General features: G+C 35.3%; 1 protein-coding gene across 1 annotated transcript in view; it reads left to right on the top strand.

The window, feature by feature from the left end:
• The first annotated feature begins 518 nt into the window (after positions 1-518).
• The window catches only part of LOC145679020 (fatty acid synthase-like), a 233,877-nt gene continuing 211,658 nt past the window's right edge, over positions 519-22,737 (top strand). Inside the window, 7 exon segments of the mRNA XM_081749621.1 lie at positions 519-728; positions 4,287-4,476; positions 10,636-10,806; positions 10,809-10,858; positions 13,459-13,651; positions 13,654-13,762; positions 18,785-18,929. Coding sequence (XP_081605747.1) covers positions 543-728; positions 4,287-4,476; positions 10,636-10,806; positions 10,809-10,858; positions 13,459-13,651; positions 13,654-13,762; positions 18,785-18,929 — 1,044 coding nt within the window. The 5' untranslated portion in view covers positions 519-542.

The raw sequence follows: 22,737 nt of genomic DNA, 5'->3' as shown, positions 1-22,737 counted from the left end.
GAAAAAAATTTCCCTAACCTGCGAATGTCGATTATAGTCGACGTGTTAAAATTTGTCTGTATCTTGGGTTTGTCGAGTGTAGTCGCCAAAGGTTTTCTGTGTGATTTCTATTGTTTATCGAAAACAATAGAACACAAACAAAAATGAACGGTACAATTTTGGCGACTACTGTCGACAAAGCCAAGATACGGACAAACAAATTTTAACACGGCGACTATAGTCGACATTCGGATGTTAAGGAAATTTGGTTATGTCGACAAAAGTCGACTTCCTCTGTGAAAGGGTTAACTCTTTATTTTTTGCCTTATTAGTATTTTTTTAACCAGCCTGATGTTGAGTTTCTCTGTTAAGATAGTATTCTAATGAAAGAGATTTGAGAAAGAAGCAGCCTAGTTCTTTGCATTAGTAATTTAGATATATTTCAAAACAGTTTATTCTCCAGATGAGAATAATTGAGTTATGCACATAAAACGCTGCTTATTTTCGGTTTTATTTAGTATTTTTCAGGGAAAAAGAGACCAGTATGGTTTGTGTTCTCTGGTATGGGGAGCCAGTGGCCTGGAATGGGAAGGGACCTTCTCAAAATAAAAGTGTTTGCTGATTCTATCGAGAAGTGTGACAAAATATTGAGACCTAAAGGTTTAGATATTTATCACATAATAACAACAGAAGATAAGAGCATATTCGACAATATCTTGAATTGTTTTGTTGGAATTGCTGCAATTCAGGTAAGGAAATTCGCAATAGAGAAATCCAGTAAGAACACAGTATCGAATAAATTTCCGGATTTAACAGGAACATGGTATACCTTTAGCTTTCTATGTAGTTTTATCTTCTCTTTTAAGGCACAACTTCAGTCTTGGTAGAGCAACCCAGAAACTGATGGAAACGTGATCTTGGATTCACTTCAGTCTTTAGTTAGGACGTATTGATAGCCTTCACGTCCTTTGTGGCCTTTGCGATAGGTTGGTTGATTTGAAATTTAGTATTGCGTTCAATCCGAGGACATATAAGATGTAGAGCGACAGCGTAATGTGAGATCCAAACCATACTACATCCTATTGGGAATCGGGCTCGGGTCTCCCGGGCACGAGGGAGTTCACTCTTGAGTTTGCTGAAATTTCAACTTTAGGAACAGGACGTAGATCATTGGAGATAAATTTGCAGAATACATAATACGAAATTAAATAAAAGTAATGTTATTTTTGACCCAAACGACTGACAATGTTACTGTTGTGTGATAGGACATTATCATGGAGAATACAACAGTTCTCGAACCTAATTTAATAGCTTATACGGTTCACTTGCTGCATGAATGACTTCTAGATAAAAAAGAACTATCATCATCACGACAGCAATTAACAAAGGTTTGACTCGTGAACTCAGCTTGCCAAGAGTGGTGATGTCGGTTGACAATAACGACCCTCAGTTTGTACTAGGCTCATAGATTAAACTCCATATTTCATGCAAAGCAACAATAGTTGTGAGGAAATATAGCGAGAAATTTGCTGTCATAACGAAGTTTTTACATTACACACTCTCTGTCTTTTCTGTTCTATACTCAGTGTATGTGACGCAGAGTAGGCGTAGAGTTTTCTTTCCCCGAATATTCAAGTATTATACGCCCTAACATCGTTCCCATTTATATTGAGAATACTGCTAATTTTCTATAGACTTAGGCTATTGTCATTAGCAATTAAATTCCTCACACAGTCCGCAGTTTTGTGATCTCTTCTTGACTAACTACGCTCTGTCCTCTCGTCATACTCCAAAATCTTCCTTCTCTCACGAAACTCTTAGAAATACTCACATGGGGCCGCGGTGGCTCAGTGGTAGAGCGTTCACCTCTGGTGTTAGGGGTCTCGGGTTCAAACCCTGCTCCCGCCAAGTGAACTTTGTGGTGGACAAACACCGTGTGCGTGGGTTTTCTCGGGGTTCTCCCGTTTCCTCCCACTTTCTTCATTCCACCATTTCATTCATTACTCATTATCACCGTCTCCTTTAGCCTAACCGGCATAACCGTTGGACGTAAAAATCAAAATTTCATTTCATTTTTTCAAATACTCACATATTCCTATTATAATTAACTCTTCTTGTCCTTTAGTATTCTATGGGAATTTATTGCTTTCCATGACTGTTTTTTTCAAGTACCAATTTTTTCATAAACCTTGATTGAAAACCTTACTCTATTGAAAACCTAGTTACTGTGAAGCGTGTAGCACTACCTTTCTACACTGTTGGTCTAAGCACACTGACGCTTCACTAAGTTCTAGGCAGATTTGAACGCTTGCGGAGCCGTTGTTTCCACGATGGATTGCTTTTCATGGTTGGAATTATTTCAGTCAGGAAACTCTTCTGCTGTGTACGGTATCTTTCGGATACACAATCGATGTTTACTTTTAATTTTTCTGTAGTTAATTGTTTTCTAGTGTGGATTATATGTTTGTGACTATAATCTGTGACAGAAACCTTCAGTTGACAAGAGATTTCTTCTCTATTTTGTAAGCTTATATGCAAAACTTATTGAGTTGGAAACCCCGACAATTATTTTACACTCTTGTGATGCTGCTAGAAATGACAGAAAAGAAATATTCACATGTTTTAATTTTGACAGTGATTTCGTTTGTGCAGAAGCTAATATTATAATGATATTTGGGAATCATAGTTTTCGTAATTGTGCATTCCTTTGTTGATACATACTTGAAATTGGATTACTCCAGAATATTTATTCATTAAACTTAACTCATAGAAGAAAGTATTCACGTTATCTACGGCAGCTGGAAGAGTATTGGATTTTAATATTTCCGAAAAGAAATCTCATAGCAGCAAAATCACAATTGATCCATTCCATTCCTTACGATATGATGGGTTATATGTTATGTTGCTGTTCTATATTTTCGTTTAATGTTAAAAATCAAAAGCTGAGATAAGGTTCTATATACAAGGGTCGTTCAAGGTTGACCGGGACTTTTATTTCTTCAAAGGAAACAGATAGTAAAAGAAGCACCAAACTATGTCAGCTTTTGAAAGTATTCTCCGTGTGTCGAGGCACCGTTGCCATCGTTGTGGCACCTCCCTGATTCCTTTGGCGTAGAAAGAACTTAGTTGTTGTCGTAGCCACTGGAAGACATCGTTCCGCAGGTCTTTAAGGAGTGCAAACAAATGATAATCACTGGGGGCTAAATCTGGTTTGTAGGGGAATGGAGCAGAACTACCCAGCGCACGTCGGCCAGAATTGTTGTTGGTATATTGGACATGTGGGCATTATCATGGAGAAGAATGACATTTCCAGACAACATCCCAGGTGTTTTCTTGCGAGTGGAATTTTGTACAGCACCACTCAACAATGTGGAGTAATACTGGGCATTAATTCTGCTCCCTTTGTCCAGAAAATAAACATGGATAACACTCTTCAGAAAACACTTGTCATGACCTTTCCAGTGGACAGCTGCGATTTGCTTTTCTTGGGTAGCGGGGAAGTCTTATGCCGCCACTCCATGCTGCTTCTTTTGGTCTCTGGAGTTGAATCGTTCAACCATGTTTCAACACACGTGATCACGGGTTGCAACAATTCATCACCTTCGGCTCGAAACTGTATCAGAAGCTGTTCAGAGACTGTCATGCGTGTTCACTTCTAATCAAATGTCAGCTGACGGGGAACCCACCTTGCACAGATTTTGCGGAAGCGTAAGTGGTCCTGAATGATTGTCTCAACACTCCTGACACTGATATTCACCTCGGCAGCAATACCCCGCATTGTTACTTGCTGGTTCTGAAGAATCATTTGCTCAACACGTGCGATATTCACTGGTGTGACTGCAGTCCGGCGAATGTGCCTATGAGCTTCATTTATCACCAGCTCCCGTCCTTCGCGAAACTGTTCACACTATTCGTACATTCTTGTCCATGACATCGTTTATTCACCACACTGTGCTTGCAATCTTCTGAAAATCTCAGCTCGTTTAATTTTCTCCGTCACAAGAAATTTGATCACACACTCCTGCTCCACAAACACACTGTTTGCTGCCATGTTCGCTGCAACTGCTGCGAATGCGCCAATACGTCATGCCGGGCGCTAGTTACTAAAGAAGCAGTACATTACGTCACCCGTAAGTTACGTCATGATTAGGCCCTTCATCGATTATTTATATACAAAAATCCCGCTCAAAGTTGAACGACCCGTGTATATGATTTTACTAAATATAGACACGCTTTTTAAAAACCCCCGCCATAGTAAAACAGCGGAATAACTACAAATTTGTTAATAATCAAAATTCTCTTTTCAGGTAGGATTGTTGGACACACTGACATATCTTGGGATTACAGCAGATGGCACAGTAGGACATTCAGTGGGTGAATTAGGGTGCGCCTATGCTGATGGTTGTTTCACAGCAGAAGAAATGCTATTAACTGCATACTACAGGGGGCGTGCATCATTGGAAGTAGACCTCAACAAAGGTTTAATGGCTGCTGTAGGTATGGACTTATATAAGTATGTATATTTTACCTATATTTCTTGTCTTCTGTGATAAGATATTGATGTCGGCATTTTACTATAAGAGTAGCTCCAACATTTAACTATACCAGCATCAGCATAAATGACCTTAAATAACAGAAAGAATAAAATAATATATTTAAGTCTTCAGCACTGAATCCCTCGAATCCCTTCGCATATATAACAGTTGGCTTAATAATTCAGTTCATGTTATAAAATAAATATCCAATTTTACGTATCGTGGCGGAGAGAAGTCTTTGACCAGGTAATGGCGACTGCTTTGAAACAAATGCAAAGCTTGAGAATTAAATCTGTCATATCTCTAGTGGAGAAGAAACCAATTTGTGAACCAAGGATTTAATAACAATTCAAGTTATTAATATAAAATATGCTAAAGATCATTGACTTATATCATGGTAAAAATACGAAAGAAGTTTTGAAACGAAGAAAAATAACGTAGAACTTCGTAAGCTGAGGTAAGAAAACCTAACGTAAACACAATAAGACGAATCGTTTAATGCGTACTGATCGCAATTCAGTGGTAAAGGCGGTCGGCCAGTAATTTAGAGGTTCTCGCATCGAATGCACAGCGGACATGTTTCTGTTTACTTTATGATTTCTGGTGGTGGTTGATGGGCGATGACACGTGTTTTATTGTCTTGAGATATTTGATTAGTCGTATATTTCAATAATTGAACTGTCGAATCATCAGAAATAATTATAGCAATAAAATAATGATAATAATAATAATTATTATTATTATCTCGTAGAAGATTAAAAGTTAGAGGCTTATTATCGCTCAGATCATACATTACAATCAGAAAGTGATATTTGGCAAGAATATTTCGGTTTTGTTTAATGTTGATGATGAGAAGAAGGATTTCTCATCTCGATTCTATAACAAAACAAACAATAATCGGGACATTTTACATTCGAGACGTGGCAAGGCTAACTCAAATTATCGTTTCGCTTTAGAAATGTTAAACGAGGCAAGTATCACAAACATCTCTTGCCTTATCTCGATTCTCGAAATAGTGTATGTCCATTCTTTAAGTAACAATTGCTCTGTAGACTGAGTCTTATACGCTATATTGTTCCTTTGTATTTCAGAACTCATTTAATTATGTTCTGTGTAGGTATTTATGTAGAAAATATTTTGTAATTACCTATGCATATTATAAAAGTTAGTTTATTATATGTGTTACTGTTCAGTGATATTCAGTTATTTTTATTACAGTTATTTTCTTTAAAACGTACAGTAGAAGATTGTCTACATGAAACTTTAGTTGAACGCTTTCGTTTAAAATTTGGGTAGTTGTAGAGGTGCCTTGGATGTACGAACTCCCCTCCACGAAATCCAAAGTTTTCTGGAAGTTCCGCCTAATTTTAGGGCAACTATAGAAATTTTAATAAAATTGTTATTATCATTATTGTTACTGAAATGTTGGGAATTTAATGGTTCCACGCAGCTCCCGCCCAATGGGTATTGTGCTGAAGAAATGTCGTGTGTGAGTAGGTTTTCTCAGGGTTCTGTTTCAACCCATTTTTATTCCACTATTTCTTTCATTCCTATCATCAACGTCTTCTTCAGCTTAGCCGGCATAACCATGGAAAGTAAAATTTAAAAACAATTTTTCTTACGGCTTTTTTGAGTTCAGTAACGCTACTTTCAATATAAATTTTTCTGGAAAGGTTTCCTTTAACATTTACCTTGTTATAGGGACGTACGCAGAGGGTATGTCCTAGTGGTCAGGTCACTTCCCCCAATCCCGTCTATTTTATAACTTTTGCTTAATGTTAGGAGCGATTTTACAGATTTGAATGCAGTCTGTGTTCGTACGAAATTTGTCTTCTGCATTATTATTATTATTATTATTATTAGCATTATTACGGATTTGAGATCTCAATATTACGTCTTATTCAAATGCAAATAAGAATACTGAAGTTTGATAGGAAAAATTAAAATAAATTAATTTGGACCCTGTCTAATTGTAAATTGCCTTAGTATCGGAGAGGAAAAGAGGGGGTAAAGAAGGTATCAGGTTTTGTACAATATGACGACAAAGGTTCGGATACCTTATCAGAAACTAAGTAGGATTTGTCTTCGTTACAATACACAGTAACCCCTTTTCTTTGGGTAAAAGACTGGATTATGTATGCGCTATATTGATATTTAACACAATACACATACAAAAATATAAAAAGAGCAGTTCTTTTTAAATTTTGGTTGAACGGATATATGAAATGTGTTGGAAATGGCGAATGAAAATATCTATATATTAAATGCGGGGTCTCTGAACAAAAAACTTCAGATCCAAATTGAAAGTGACTATGTTTGTGACTCTTAATCTCTTGAACCACCGAATGATCTCCATCATACTTTTGTCGTAGATTCAGTTTTTAGCCTGGGAGTGCTTTTAGCTATTCACTTGGACGGTAGAACTTGAGGAGGGGGAGTGTGGGAATTGTAAAAAAATAAATAAAACTTAATAACACTTGAACCAAAGGACCAATTTCGATACAATTTTCAACATAGATAATGTTCATGCCTGGGATGGATTTTACCATTTCACTTTGACAGAACAACGTAGCTGAAAGGGATGAGAGTTATATATAAAAATTAATGAATATAAAAGTAAAATTGATCATGTTCGTGAGTTAATAACTTTTGAACCACTCAATCGATCTCAATCAAATTTTCAACATAGATGAAGTTCGAACATGGGAGTTTTTAGTTATTTCACTTTGATGATAGATTTTATGGGAGAGGATAAATATATGAAAATGAATAAAACTTAATAACTCTTGACCAACCTGACTGATATCGATGAAGCTTTCCACATGGAAGAGGTTCGGACCTGGGATGCTTCCATAACTTTACTTTGATTGCACAATGTAGGGCGGGGAAGGGGGACACGTAAAAAATAAAAACAGAAGTGCCTATTTTTGTGACTTCATTACACTTAAAGCAACGAACCGATTGTAATCAAACTATCAACACAGATTAGGTTTAGACCTATTATGGTTTTTATCATATGCATTTGACGGTAGAACGTAGGGTAGGAGGAGGGGGAGAGATATATAAGAATACATAAAACGTAATAACTCTTGAACCACCTGACCGATCTTGATGGAAGTTTCAATATATCATGTATCAGAGCATTAGAAAATACATATGTTTTTCGGTTCGGATTGGTTTAGGTTAACTGCTTAAAAATGAAAAGAAATGAAATCTTTGCGTTTAATGTCCAATGGTTATGCCTGTTAGGTTGAGGAAGACAATGATCAAAGTAAGTGAGTTATGATGGACGAATTGGTGGAATGGAAAAAGTGGGAAAAACTGGAGTGTCCGGAGAAAACCAACGAGCACGATGTTTTCCATCCTAAGCTTACTTGGCTTGGGAACGAACCAGGTACCCCACCCATCATATAGTTCAATAATCGGAGACCAGCGTTCAGTTTCACGTGGAAGATACTTTGGAATTTTCACGTGTACGTGTCTCTGTTGTTCAAGGCTACTTGAAGTAACTGTAAGACGAATATAACCAAGAATAATAAAGAAAAGATATGGAGATACTTTCGGTGAATGAGAAAAAAAGTGGTCTGAGGCATCCTTTTCCAGTTAAGGGTTCGAAATCCTATTAAGTCCACTTCCTCCTTCATATCCTTCTGTGCTTTTGTCTTTTTTAAATTTAAATTTGAATTCTCTGTGCTATAAAATTTAACGTGATCAGTGTTTCATCGTTAATAAAATATTGTGATTATAAACGTGCACAATTTGCTAAATACACGACTTTTTTCGCTCTTACTTAACAGATCCGTTCTAGGTAAGCGGCTTGAGCTTTGGTTTCGTAATGTAAGGGTACTGGGTTCGATTCCCGCTGACGTATTTAAGAAAATTTTTATCACTTACAATGTTGATACTTCTGATATGTTATAACATGAAAACTACCCAATTTCGCTTGGTCTTACAAGTTAAAGTTTAACTCTTTTCTTCAAAGGGGAAATACTGACAACATGACGTCACATGTCTACAACTTTGAGACTCACACTCATACTGTCTGAGAAGGTAGCGTGTTTAGAAAACAATTCATGTATACATTAGGGTCATCCTTTGGGCCTAGTATTAGTCATGTATGTATATATATTTTGTTAAATTTATTTTTTGTATGTATATTTTGTTAAATTATCAATGTAACGCATACATAATTAAAAGACTTTTAGCCAAAGAAAGGGCATTACTATGTATCGTGATGAAGACAAATCGTACGTACTTTCTGTTATGGCATTCGAAGTTCCGATTCACATTGTCTAGGAGCTGATACTAATCTACCAAAGTATCTCTTATAAGGCATTTTATCCTTTGACAAGTTTCAGATCAACCTCTTGTCCTTTTTCCTGTAATATTCAGATCTCAAACCTTCAGTAATAATAATTATAATACGGCATTTCTCCAGCACAATACCCATTGGGCGAGAGCTGGGTGGAATCATTCAATTCACAACACTTCAGTAATAACATTGATAATAATAATGATATTATAATTTTTAAAGTTGCCCTAAAATTAGTCGGAACTTACAGAAAACTTTGGATGCACGGACTCCCCTTCCCGAAATCCCAAGACACATCTCTGCAACTACCAAAATTTTAAACGAAAGGGTTCCAGTAAAGTCTCATGTACACAGAATTTTACTGTACGTTTTAAGAAAATAACTGTCATAAAAATAACTGAATATACTGAAGAGTAAGGCATATGATAAACTAACATTTAGGATATGGAAGTAATTATAAAAGCTTTGCTACAAAAATACCCACACAGAATATAATTCAATAAGTTGTGAAATACAAATTAACAAAATAGCGTAAAAGACTCAGTCTACAGAGCAATTGTTACTTAAAGAATGGACATACATTATTTCGAGAACCGAGATAAGGCGAGAAATGTTTACGATACTTTTCGTCTCGCCTCAATTAACATTTCTAAAAGGAGACGACAATTTGAGTTAGCCTTGCCCCGTCTCGAATGTAAAATGTTAATTCTCGCTCCGATTTTGTTTGTTTTGTTTTAGAAACGAGAAGAGAAATTGCTGAGAGAATATTCTTGCCAAATGTTATGTTTCTGTTTGTAATGTATGACCTGTGCGATAATAAGCTCTTTTAATCTTTGCGGGATAATAATAATTATTATTATTATTGACTGATTGTTATGATTATAATTATTCCTGAAAATTTGGATAGTTCCATTATTGAAATATTCGAGTATTCAAATATCTGAAGATAATAAAACGTGTGTCATCGCCAATCAATCACCACTTCTATGGATTTGGTCCGAGGACCTCCTGATTACGGGTCGGGCACCTTGACCATGAACGACGATCAATATGTAGTAAATGATTCGTCTTTATTGTGTTTACATGCCTTTTTTGCCTCCGGTTACAAGGTTCTACATTATTTTTCTTCGTTTCAAAACTTCTTTTGTATTTCTAATATCATGATATGAGTCATTGATCTTTAGCATAGTTTATATTAATAAGTTGAGTTGTTCTTAAACTTTTGGTTTTCAATTTTGTTTCTTCTCCACACCAAACTAGAGATATGGCAAATTTAACTCTCAAGCTTAGCATTTGTTTCAAAGCGGTCGCATTACCTGGTGAAAGACTCGTCTCCGCCACAATACACATATAATTTTAAAATCCTTATTATTCGATGTATCAATAAATGCTTTTATTTGGTTAATTCGTAAACGAGTAACTACTTATTTTGATTAAAATGAATTAGTCCACTTACGTATAACTAGCAAGTTAATTTATAAACCTACTGATTGAACTTATAAATATAAATTCGAACTTAAATGTCCTGTGAAAATTGACAAATTGAGGACATCATGCTCTACAATTCAAAAAGTCATACTTGTTATGATATGCTACGTATTATGCAACTTAAAATACTACGTTTTCTTTAACCTTTGGTTTACGCACAACACACCACTAACTCCGGTAAAACAATAATTTTAAGGCATTATAAATAAACGCTTAAGTCATTTTAAGTTACACAGTCCATATAATATAGTGTTAGTTACAACAAATATCTTAAATATTTTATATTCAGGTAACATGCACTAACAAACAATTATTTTTCAGGTCTTCCTCACAAAGAATTAAAAGATATTTGTCCACGGGAAATTGATGTAGCTTGTCATAATGGACCTGACAGTTGTACAATTTCTGGTCCTGCTGAGGTAGTAAAAACCTTCGTAGCAAGCCTACAGGATAAGGGGGTCTTTACTAGAGAAGTTAATGTTGCTGGAATTGCGTTCGTTATATTGCAAGCGCAGGCAAGAAGTTAATGGGATATCTAAAAGAGGTAAAACGAAACTTTTTAGTTTACACTCATTGCAACTTTCTAGTTTACTGTATTGTTTAGAATTGAAATAGGTCAATATTAATGTGATGGTGAACTATTCTTTTTAAAATTCTTTTCACAATATTTTGTTAAAAAAATATTAAATCGTCTTGAATCATAGAGTAGGTGCGTGATTTTTTAAATATAAATTATTCTTTAATACTTGAAACTGATACTGAAATAACTTAGAAGCAACGTTAAAACCTTTTGTAAATATCTTTACACAGCAATATCTTTTGTAAATGTAATTACGGTGTTATCACAATGATGTGTTTAAATTTGAAGCATATACATTTTTTTCTATTGGCTGAATACAAAATTGTAACATCTAAGGTATTTAAATCTCCAAACTAAAATTTAATCTTTCGCTCAGCAATATTTACCATAAATTTCCAATAGTTACCCTTCCTTCGCTTTATAATGTTAGGCCTGTCAAAAAATATTCGACCTTCTTTATTTCTGGGAAAACTACATGATGTAGTTGGCCAAATTTTGCGTCATAAAAAAGGAGTCCGTGATGTCTTTACTCTGCAGATCGCGTTATTTTAATTTGTGTCTTCTGTTGTAGATAAGTGGTTATTTTGGGTGCTCTACTATGGTCTCGGCGCGGCTAAAATGGTACATACATGGATGTACGAATACGACGCGAAAACGAAGTCACAATCGACTCCATGAATATATTCGACCTCGCCAACGCCTAACAAAGATCGCGAAGACCCAGAGCAGATCGCCAGGTGTATAGCAAAATCAAACGAATGCTAATTTTGTTCTTCGACTGCAAAAGCAATGTGCATAAGTACGTACAGGTGAAAGGACTTATCTTCAGACGTTTCCTGTCGTCTATGTGATATTCCTTGCCCGAAATGAACAGATCTGCTGATTTCAAAACTCTGAAGGCTGCATTAGGATAACGACTGTGTACAAGCAGCTCACGTGGTTATTATTTTAACCACAATACAATATTTCAAGATTTCGTCAAGCTCCCTCTTCTTCGGGCATAGCCCCGTGAGACATTTGCTTCATCCCAAAAGTCAAAGAAACTTGCTTTCGCACCCGAGAGAAACTTGCTTTCGCAAAAATAGTCATTCAGTTAAAGAACGTATTTTGTCTACTTCTTGTTAGCAAGATCTTCAATTATAATATCCTAGTTTCCACCCGTTTTACGCTGTAGAAATGTCCATACCTTTCCAGTACCGTCAAATGGGGAGAAATCGGACGAATGCAAGATATGTTGATGTTTTTGTACTTTAATCTGCTGTTGTTAAACTTAGACAGTCTCGGTTTTGGGTGTTGGTCAAGTGATGGTGTCCCATGCATTATATGTAAGTTTCGGGATAATAATGTAATTTACCGCCCTTTTAAACATGAGTGGAAATGTCAGTGTGAGAAGAAAGGAATAAGGTACCGTGGGAAACATGATTGGAGACCAGAGTAATACAATACATGTAACCTATTTGCAAAGTTAAAAATTGCTAAGAATATACGTTGGTTATCCAAGCAATAACCTCTCATCTTGATACGTTGTGCATGTTTGGAATTGGAATGAAGTGATCTTGGGGATTAAGGACGGTACCATGTTATTATTTGGCGTGCAGTCAAAACGATATTACGACCCGGCGCGACTTGAAAGTGCTATTCGTGCCGTGGAGGAGGGAAGGCTGTTCTATCTAAAGCAGACATGTTTATCAGTTGCTGCGTTCGATAATAGAAAACAAACACACGCTATCTATGAGAAGCCAAACAGTTTTAAGTGAAGAAGAGGACAACATGTTAGTACATGGCATTCTTAGAGTTGTAAATTAGGGTTTCCATCTGAAAATATGGGGTATCTGAACAGAAATCTATCTGGATGATAGAGTTGTCAAAGAAGAGATTTTCCGTGGTTTAGGTAAAGGTGGTGAAGTAAAGGGTAAGATATATTGTACTTCCACAAAGGCATTTATTAATCTGAAGCACTAAAGGACAAACGGAACTTGATTGTATGTGCGATACTTGTTTCTTGTTCCTTGAGTCCTGTTGCTTCGAACCATTATGTTTGTCTCTTTTCAAAATTTACAACTATGTTAAATTTGGTTGTAAATGTGAAACTGAAACTAGGAAAGAATTTAAACAAATGTCCAACAACCTGCCTCTTTGCTGTCAAATATTGTTTACGGTCCAATTTTACACCACAGTAAAACACTTCGGACTATTATGCAGAAATGCTATCGTGTCTGAAATCGTCTCACCACACGGGGTGACATCAGACACATTTTAAAATGTTTCCTATCCATGCACATAGTTGGTCAAAAATTAATTTCATTCACCCACGATATAGCAATTTACACTAACAAAATAATGTGACGTAGTTCCAGCACAGTTGAAAAGGTCCCAGATCCATCCGTTTTCACACCATTTGATGTAACTTTAATTCTAGTCTTGAGCATAATTGCATAATTGTAATATTATTATCTTAATTTTGCAATATATGTATATATATTAGCATATAGGACACAAGTAAATGATAAAATATTGAATTCTATTATATTGTACGAGTTTTCAAAATTAACATGCTTTTACAGGTAATTAAGAACCCTCGTCCGAGATCTTCTCGATGGATTAGCTCTTCTGTTCCTGAAAGCCTTTGGGATACGCCACTAGCACAACTCTCATCTGCAGAGTACCATACCAACAACCTTCTGTCTCCAGTTCTGTTCCACGAAGCATCAACTCATATTCCAGATAATGCGATAACTATTGAAATAGCTCCTCATGGTTTTTACAAGCGATCCTTAAGAGATCTCTCTCCAAAGAGTGTAGAAATATCAGTCTCACAATGCGTCAGCATCCCAACAACGTTGAATATTTATTATCATCTATCGGAAAGTAAGTAATTACTATTTTCTTGATGTTATAATCCTATATTTTCAGATCTCGCTACCGTTAATATAGCTTCTGTAAATTTCAATTATAATTAAATTTAATACGAATAGCAAACTTTGCGTAATCAAGTATACGTTCCAGGTAGCTATTGTTAACATTTTAAGTTTTTCTTCAAACTTCTGTTTTCATCTAGTGTTACATAGGGATTACGTTATTTTGAAAGTAAATTGAATTTCACGACAATTCCACGGTATTTCCAATCTTCAATTGTCACTTGTCTGCCTGAAAATAAATTAACTACATGTTTCTTAATTTTTGTCCTAGCTTTCGTTCCGAACCAGGTATATAACAGATGAATCATATTTCCACTAGGAAGAATAAGATTTCGCTTTAATTTTCAGTGATAACGTCAATTGAAAATTCACTTTAAAGCTAAATGAATCTGCTGTATCCCCTGATCATGTTGAAGTTTGTGATGACACTTCTTGTCCTTCTCATATAAGCCATGTAATGAAAGAATTCGTATGTAAACCTTTGGTAGTACCTTAGCCATATGTCAATTTATGGATCATATCGAATAATATACACGTGATCTTGCTGCTTGAGCGGGCGATATTGTTCTTAAAAACGCGGAAAACACTAAGAAATTATTAATGGTATAAAGAGAAATTTATAATTTTGGAAATGAAATTTTGGTGTTACCGCAGACGCAAGGCAAATAATCCACAACGGACTACGATGAATTCTTCAGTGAACGGCAACAAATGTTTTCTTTAAAAATGGAGTTCAACGAGTATCATGGATTTATTGGTCTTTACATAATAAAAGAACGAAAAGTTATTTTGGGGTTTACAAAACAAAAATCCGTTAATTGAAGTTATTCTTTACTTTAACTAATGATGATAATTTTACTTCAGAACGTCAGAATAGTTACTGATATTTCTATCTATTGCCACTAATCTTAATACAGATATTGGTGGTGACATTTTCGGATTAATGTCTGATATATATAATTTTTCAATCTTTATCATTTGAAGTCTCACGGGTGTAGTTAGTTTTAGATTTTGTTCTCAAACCCAAGAAATGTACTGGCTCATATCCGTTCAGAAACCTTGCTCTGAAGAAATAGCCTTCTTTACTAATCTTTCTCGTATCTCGTCAGTTATATTCTTACCCGGTTATATTTGATTAGCTGATATCCCGAAATCTGATGCAACCTATTCTATTTTCCCTAAATTCCTTCAAAATATAGTTTGTATTTAAGTTTATCTCATATTATACATGTATTTTTCTTTCAATAACAATTTCTAAAGGATATACTAGTCTCACAAAAACTGCTTCACACAAAAACTGTTCCACTTTTCTAGGGAGAAGCCGATGCCATTGTTAATATTAAATTGAAGTTTTGAGAAATAAGTCCAATATTTGTGCTCCTAAGCTGAAGGATAAGACGATATCCGAATAATGAAATAAATGTTAATAATTCAGATGTCTAGAATTATTGACTTGAAGGAAACTCGAACTCTCGGCCGACAATTCATATTATCCCAAGGCTAGTGCTTTAGAGTATGCGAGAGAGCCAGTGTACTATGCCAGTGAGCAATCCAATCAGGAAAAATACTGATGCTACTTGAATTGATTTCGATAGAATTAACAATTGGCTTTCCACCAAATTTTGCTTATGGTAATCTTATTCTTACTGAATTCGTTGAAACGTCTTCTCAAGGACAGTTAATTCTCTAACGTAGGATTCAATCCTTTCAGAGGCTGTAATGACCCGTAACTGTAGTTACAGATTCCTTTATTTTGCTTTTTCCTTGCTACGCCCTTTTTTGCCCTATGCTATGCCTATGCCCTTATTTGTTTCTATTCTTTTGATTGGCGCCTGCATACTCTGTCTGTACCATAACCTATTTATTTATTGTGAGGTACCGTATTGCTATTTCTGTTTGTAGGTCGTTTGTTATTCATCTAATGAATTATAATATCGCCACTTTTCGTGTTTTATCAGTTGGCGCGATTCACGTAATCTTTCACATTTTTTGCTATTTCTTCCTATGATATATAATTTGAAATATTGCACCATTATGACAATTTAATTCGAAGGAGTTTTTGAAATAATATAGAAACATAATTATGAATCAATTTCGATTGAGCAATGACAATGGATTTAATATTTGCACTTACAATGGTAATGAAGAAATTTATAGAATACTAGAAGGCTTTCTCTAAGGTTTTCATCGATCTAGAAAAAGTGTATTATTGAGTGCCACGGGATTTTATTTGACGGGCACTAAAGAAGAAGTGTGTTCGTTCCGAACACATACATCTGTATATTTAAGATATATAACTTACTTATAAACAGTTATGCACCAGGAAATGATTAATCTGATGAGAATTCAAAAGACTAAAGAAATATGATTTTCGCGCAGATTTGGTATATGATTGTAGTTTTGTTTGTTTTCAGTAATTAGTAAATATTTAATGAAGTTCTATGTAATATTCTCATAAATTATATACAAATAGAGTTATTGAGCTTTCTGCCTAAAGATTTTTTAAGTGACCATTGAGAAATTACACACCATTCCTGATTTTAGAAAAACCTTTCAGGTGTACAACGATGATATGAATCACCCTATAGATAACCTATAAATGGTATTTGCACTCACTTAATACATCTTTACATATGTTCTTACCTTATTTACATTTTCTGTTTTTTTATTATGGGAAGATAAACACTTTTGTTAAAGTGACGAGGCGGTGGAAATACTGCACACAAATGGAGTTGAAAAATCTGAATCAACCTGAATATCAACTATAAATGGATTTTAACACTATAAAAGACATCTCTACTTGTCTCAAAATTTTGCTACCTTGTGTACGCACGGTTGTATCAAGTGACCGGAGATCTAGAAATGATCATGGCAGTGCAGAAGAGCTCAAGGGAGAAGTGAGAGAATTGTTCTTGAAATATTAAGGAAAAATCAGACTTTATCTCGGAAACAAAACTGACTGACCGACTGACATTTATTTTGCTGACGTGAGTGGAAATTCAGTGGTGCGATTCGGAGCATCAGCATTCGAATCAATGTGCACTTTCCTTCTAACTTACCTCGCTATACGGCTATTTTTGAAAGCAAACCTAACAATATTGGTATCATTGGAAAGATAGTTTATTGCTCTATAAATTTAATTAGGAATGTTCTTTCCATATCTCAACTCCTTGGGAAGATACAGAGCCAAAAAGAAAATATTAAGGACAAAATATGTCCGTTTTTAATGTTTATGTTAAGTTTTCCGAAATCCGTTGGGTCTACCCAAAGTGTGAATAGGCAAAATCGTAAAGCACACCTTAGAGATAAACCCGATAAAAGGAAGTCATTAATATCTTGATTAGTTTCGGAGATATGGTTTATTTGAAACACTCATTTTTGAGCTTCAGTAGAGGGGGGAGGGGGTGTACGGGGGATTCCGCTCACATCAAGCGATCGGCGAAATAGAAATGATCAGGATAGCGGACTTGATGATTTAGAACACCGGTTACTTTTACTCTCAAGGGTCGAACCAACTCCTTATTTTGAACACTTTTCCAGATTCTGCCTCTCGACTAATATATATATGATGGATGTAGGACAAATGAATAGCGAGTGTAAAACAACAAAAGAGTTCACAGTTAAAGTGGGATTTCATCAGGGATCCAGCCATAGCCCATATCATCTTGCAATTGTGGTATACGAGCTTACTAAAGATATCCAAGGATTAGCACTTCTTTTGCGGAAGACAGAGTGAGTGAGACAAAGGCAGCACTGCAAGAGACATTAGATACATAGAAAGGAACGTTGGAAAACAAATGGCTTAAAATCGATAAAATAAACAAAGAATGTTTTTTGTTGTCCTTTCAAGGAAAATGTAATCGATAATACAAAAATACTATTACACGAAGAAGAGATGGTAATGACGAGGAAATTGAAGTTCTTGGGATCGATTCTGTAGGAATGGAAGATGTAAACAGATGAATAAGCAGCGGTTGTGCAAAAAGTAGAGAAGTGTCAGGAGTATTATATTATCATAGGGTACCAATACGTCTTAAAGGAAAAGTTTATAGAACAGCAGTGAGATCTGTCACATTAAACGGAGAGGAATATCTAATGATGCAGAAGAAAGAGAAACAGAAGTTGCATGTTGCGGAGGTGAAGATGTTAGGTAGATGTGTCGATTGATACGAAAGGACAACACTAAGAACCAAGTCACCATGGAACAGCAAAGGTGGGACCAGTATAAGAGAAGCTGCAAGAAAGCAGACTAAAATGGTTTGGGTATGTATGAAGACCTTCGAAATACGTTGCTCACCGTGTGGATGCCAGAGAACTGCATAGGAAACCAGAACGACACCATCGAGAGAAGTGGGGAGATTGTGTGAAGAGTAAATGGTGAATGGGCGGTCACAGTTATTATGACACAAGATAGAAATACGTACATATTATAGTGTTAAGTAAATAAAGTGTTTATACAGGATTAATTATAAGCAAGCCCTTAAAGTGTTTATATTCAGATCAGTGGTCTCATATTTCATTTCGGTTAGTTATATTTTGTTTCTCTTGCGTTTTAGCTTACGCTGAACAGTAGAATTTGTCCCATCCAGGCTTCTAAACTATGGCGTAGTGTGTCAGTGAATATGCAACGCGTTATTTATATTTTGCTGATTTTATTCTTTTCGTTTATTTATTTACAGCAACTTACTTTTTGTTTCTCGCTATTTCATTATTTTATCATTTTGTTATTTTCGTTTTTACTTTCTGTTTTTTTACTCTACACCTTACACATTTTGATATTTACGTAACTTACGACTTTATCTGGCATACTTATAATCTTTGATTTTTATTATAAACAGCAATAATATTGTAGAATTTCATACATTTCAGGAATTATTAGCATGAGCTATCCATAACGGATTTTCTTCGTTTACAGTATTTTATTAGTAGATACTAGAAAAATGCCTATATACAGTATATTCTTTTTTGATAGATTGTATGCTGAAGGACTTGAACCTCAAACCTCTAAATTATATCATCATGTATCTTATCCTGTGAGTCGAGGAACTCCTATGGTTGGGCCAATCGTTGAATGGGATCATGGAAATAAGTATTACGTACCATCTCCTGAAGATAAGGTATATTTTTTGTAACACTTATTTTATGTAATATGTGAATTTATCATATTTCTTGTAAATTATAAATCTTTCTACAGAGAAGAAATGACTACATGGATATGTACATACACCTCGCTCCGATGCAACACGAACAAATAGACTTGTGAGTGCAATACAATTTATTCAAAAACTTTTTCACTGGGTTATACACAAAAAAATAGCTAACCTAGTTTACTGACTAACCTGTGCGCCTTTGATGCATTTCGATTCCCAGTGGAACAACGCAAATATTTAATTTCACAATTATCCACATTCATTTGCTCCTTAGCCTAAATGGTTTAACTACGGGAGGTTAAAAAAAATCATTTCATTTTATAGAAAGTATTTCAATTGCAGAGTTGCGTACATGTTCTCTTATGTGACAAATCTAAATGTGTATGGTCTCCACACCTCTATATGGCATTGCATCTAATTAAGCAATTTTTAAATGAATTTCTGGTGAATTATCTAAATGTTGTAGACTTTCTTTTGTAGTTGTTACATAACCTGTATTGTTGCTTTTATGTGTCATCAGCTCCCATACGTTGTAAAAAGTAGCAAAACGGTTACATAGTAACTCAGTGTTAATGTGCACCTTATGGCAACGGGTCCCATTTTAGATCTGCGACCAAGTGAATTTGTGATGAAGAACATTGTATCTATTTTTCATTTGTTTTTTTTAAGCGGATACTCTTATTTTCTCGCATATCTTCATTGGATGAATTATTTCAAAACTAATACGCAGTATTAATTTCTGTCTCCTTTAGCATACAGGTTATGATTTTGGATCATCAATCTGCAGATGTAATGATTTTATTTAATTTCCTTTTATCCACTGCATTCAGTCCTTACTATGGTTATGCAACCACATACAACACGCCAAAAATCTAATGCCATCTTGATTCTGTTCAAAATATCGATGGTCTGTCAATGACTTTTTGTTACTTGAAGGGATGTTGTTCCATCTGTCATGAATCAGACCCATCTGTTGTAACGAACTCGCTTGCGCCGCTACTGAACGATTCAGAATCATGCATTTTTGGATAGGGCAGATTTCAAGTCAAAAACATGCCGCCTCAGCTCAATAGCGAATAGTTTTTTGTTTGTCACAAACTCCAAATTACCAAGTGGAAATATGAAACAAAACCCGGTGATCCACAGAGCAAAATCCGTCCAGGACTGAGTCAACTTGATTTTGTTTACCTGTGCATACTGCGTTCGTTCTCGCCTTCTATAGTGAAGAAAGAGAACACGACATTTTAGTAAAATTCAAGAGAAAATTGAAAATGTGAATATCATGAGTACTAAAAGCTCTGTTTCCAGTTGAGAACCAGACGCTTCGGCATCCACTTGAAATGGCCAACACGAAGAACAAGAGGCATCTTTGTGCTCTGGTGAACATTCAATCCAAGGGATAAGAAACAACTCAAATTTGTGAGCTGAGTGATTTAGTCAGGAAAAAATTATACAAGAGCGTCCCAGCGAGGCGTTTTAACTCCCGCTCTATGGAAAGTTTTAATTCGGTTCCTTCTTAGTTACATTTTTGGCTGAGGTAACGCGAAAGCGAAAGGAAACAAGCAATAACACGAGGTCAAAGCCACTGTCTTCAATAAATACCATATTACACTTTTCGACATTTCCGATCTATCCTCCCTCGAAAGCAACTTTTGTAAATGTCTGAACCCACTTACCCCTCCGCCGCAATTCTTGGTAAAGTAATAAACACACAAACAAACATAGAGAATTATTCCTCTTGAGATAATAGATACAAAGAAGCTGCTTTCGTTATACGACGTTTACGTGAACACCTATCTTTCTTTTTCTCTTCCTGAACCGAAAACGATAAAAAAGTTATTTTTTTCTATTAATTCAAAGATTCATACTTTTGGTTGAAAATGAATAATGCCTTCCGCTTGCTGTCACTTTCTATAGCAATGTTTAGTATTCGTTTTCGGTTTTTGAAAGATTGTAACAGGTGGAATGCAAATTAGAGAAGTTGATACGGATTGTTTTTATCGTACTCTTTTCGAATTCGTAAATTATGTTCTCAAAGCACATAAATTGTTCAAATAATTTCATATCCAATTAAAGAAATCCAGAATTATTTTTAGTTTTTACGTCGAATGTAATGGTCATTTGCCCATTCTTTGAATGGATCACATAAAATAACTATGTAAACAAACGAAACAACGAAAGGGAAAAAATATCAGTTACTTTCTACTGCTTGTACATATCCCTGTAAACACACCCTGAGACCCCGTGGTTCGAATTAAAAAAAAAAAAAAACGCTTGTGGCCGCCAGCCGATGGTTGCTATATTTGGAAGTCAACGTCCGTGCGAATATCACCATTCATCTCAGCTACCGCGAAAATTATGGATTTGATACTAATATCGGTCATTTTGGATTATTTTTAGATGTGTCGGTTACCCTCTCTCTCGGTGACCTCCGGCCCGCAGCCTAATGGGGTGAATTTGGAAGTTAGTGGAAATGGAGTTTTACTATTAATCTCAGCTACCGAGAAAACTATGAATTTGACACTAATATCGATCATTTTCTACTACTTTTACATGTTCCGGTAAGCGCCCGTCTGAGACCCCCTGGTTCGCAATTAAAAAGAAAGGCTTTGTCTATGTCTGGGGCCTGGTCCAAGGTACCCGCGTCCGGTTCCCAGGCCGCACACAGACACACAAACAAACTATCCTATTTATATTAGAATATATATATATGGAAAAATATAAAAATGTAGGAATATGCTATTATCAGTATGTAGAATATCATCGTCTAAACCACATTTACAATTCAGCTGTTAATTTTAACATATAACATTCTTCTATGCATAATGACGTATTCCAATTATGGCCTTGCTCCATTTTGCTAACGATATCATAGCGTACATAATACACGAAACATAAGTTGTTTAGAGGAACAAACATACTTTTCCGGTCTCGGATATACATATTTTTAACACCAATGATTCTTAGAACAATAACACTTTATGCGAGTTCAACACTTTTACTTATGATGTCGTACATTTGGTTATAATAACAATGGAAACATCTATATACTGTAATATCTTATCTTTGTGGGTTAGTGCACTAATGTACACTGACACTGTTCTGTGTCATATCTTTATGTCGGATGATAATAAATAGTATTCGAGTCACTATAATACGTATTCGTTTGTGGTGTACGTCGGACAACTTTGGGATGTAAAATCGGTGGCCCTACAATTTTCAAAGTAGGAAGATTGTGAGTGCTCTGTTACTACCTGTTAGTAGCTAGAGTACCCTGGTGTCTTATATGTTAGGTTATTTGAGAGTAGCAGTGTCTGTAAACTGCAAGGTATACTCAAGTCCAAAATTATTGTCGCATGTGTATAAATATGCTGTTTCAGGAATATAATTTGATAACGAATTCGCCCGGTATTTCTTAATCAGCAAAGAAATGTAGGTGGCATATTTCATGTCAAAAGAGCAGTAAAGAAGAACAACAAAACGAAAATAAAATTTTCTGGTCTCTTTGTCAACATCTTGTTTTACTCAATGTAATTTTCGTATTTATAATTCTTTTGCTATGAAATTTACTACAAATATACATTTCCCGATTATACACTTAATATCAGTATTCTGCAAAATTATTATCAAATTATAATCTTACAAGAACGCAGTTATAGATATGCGACAATCATTTTGGACATGAGTGTACGTCTTGCGACCTTACTGAAATAAATTATAAATATTAATGATGAATTAAATATTACTCAATATAATATTTATGTTTAATTATAAG

Source organism: Thermobia domestica, chromosome 2 (genome assembly GCF_964235325.1).
Source record: "Thermobia domestica chromosome 2, izTheDome1.hap1.1, whole genome shotgun sequence".
NCBI classification, from domain to species: Eukaryota; Metazoa; Arthropoda; class Insecta; order Zygentoma; family Lepismatidae; genus Thermobia; species Thermobia domestica.
The sequence above is the reverse complement of the archived record's forward strand: the minus strand, read 5'-3'. Positions and strand labels throughout refer to the sequence as shown.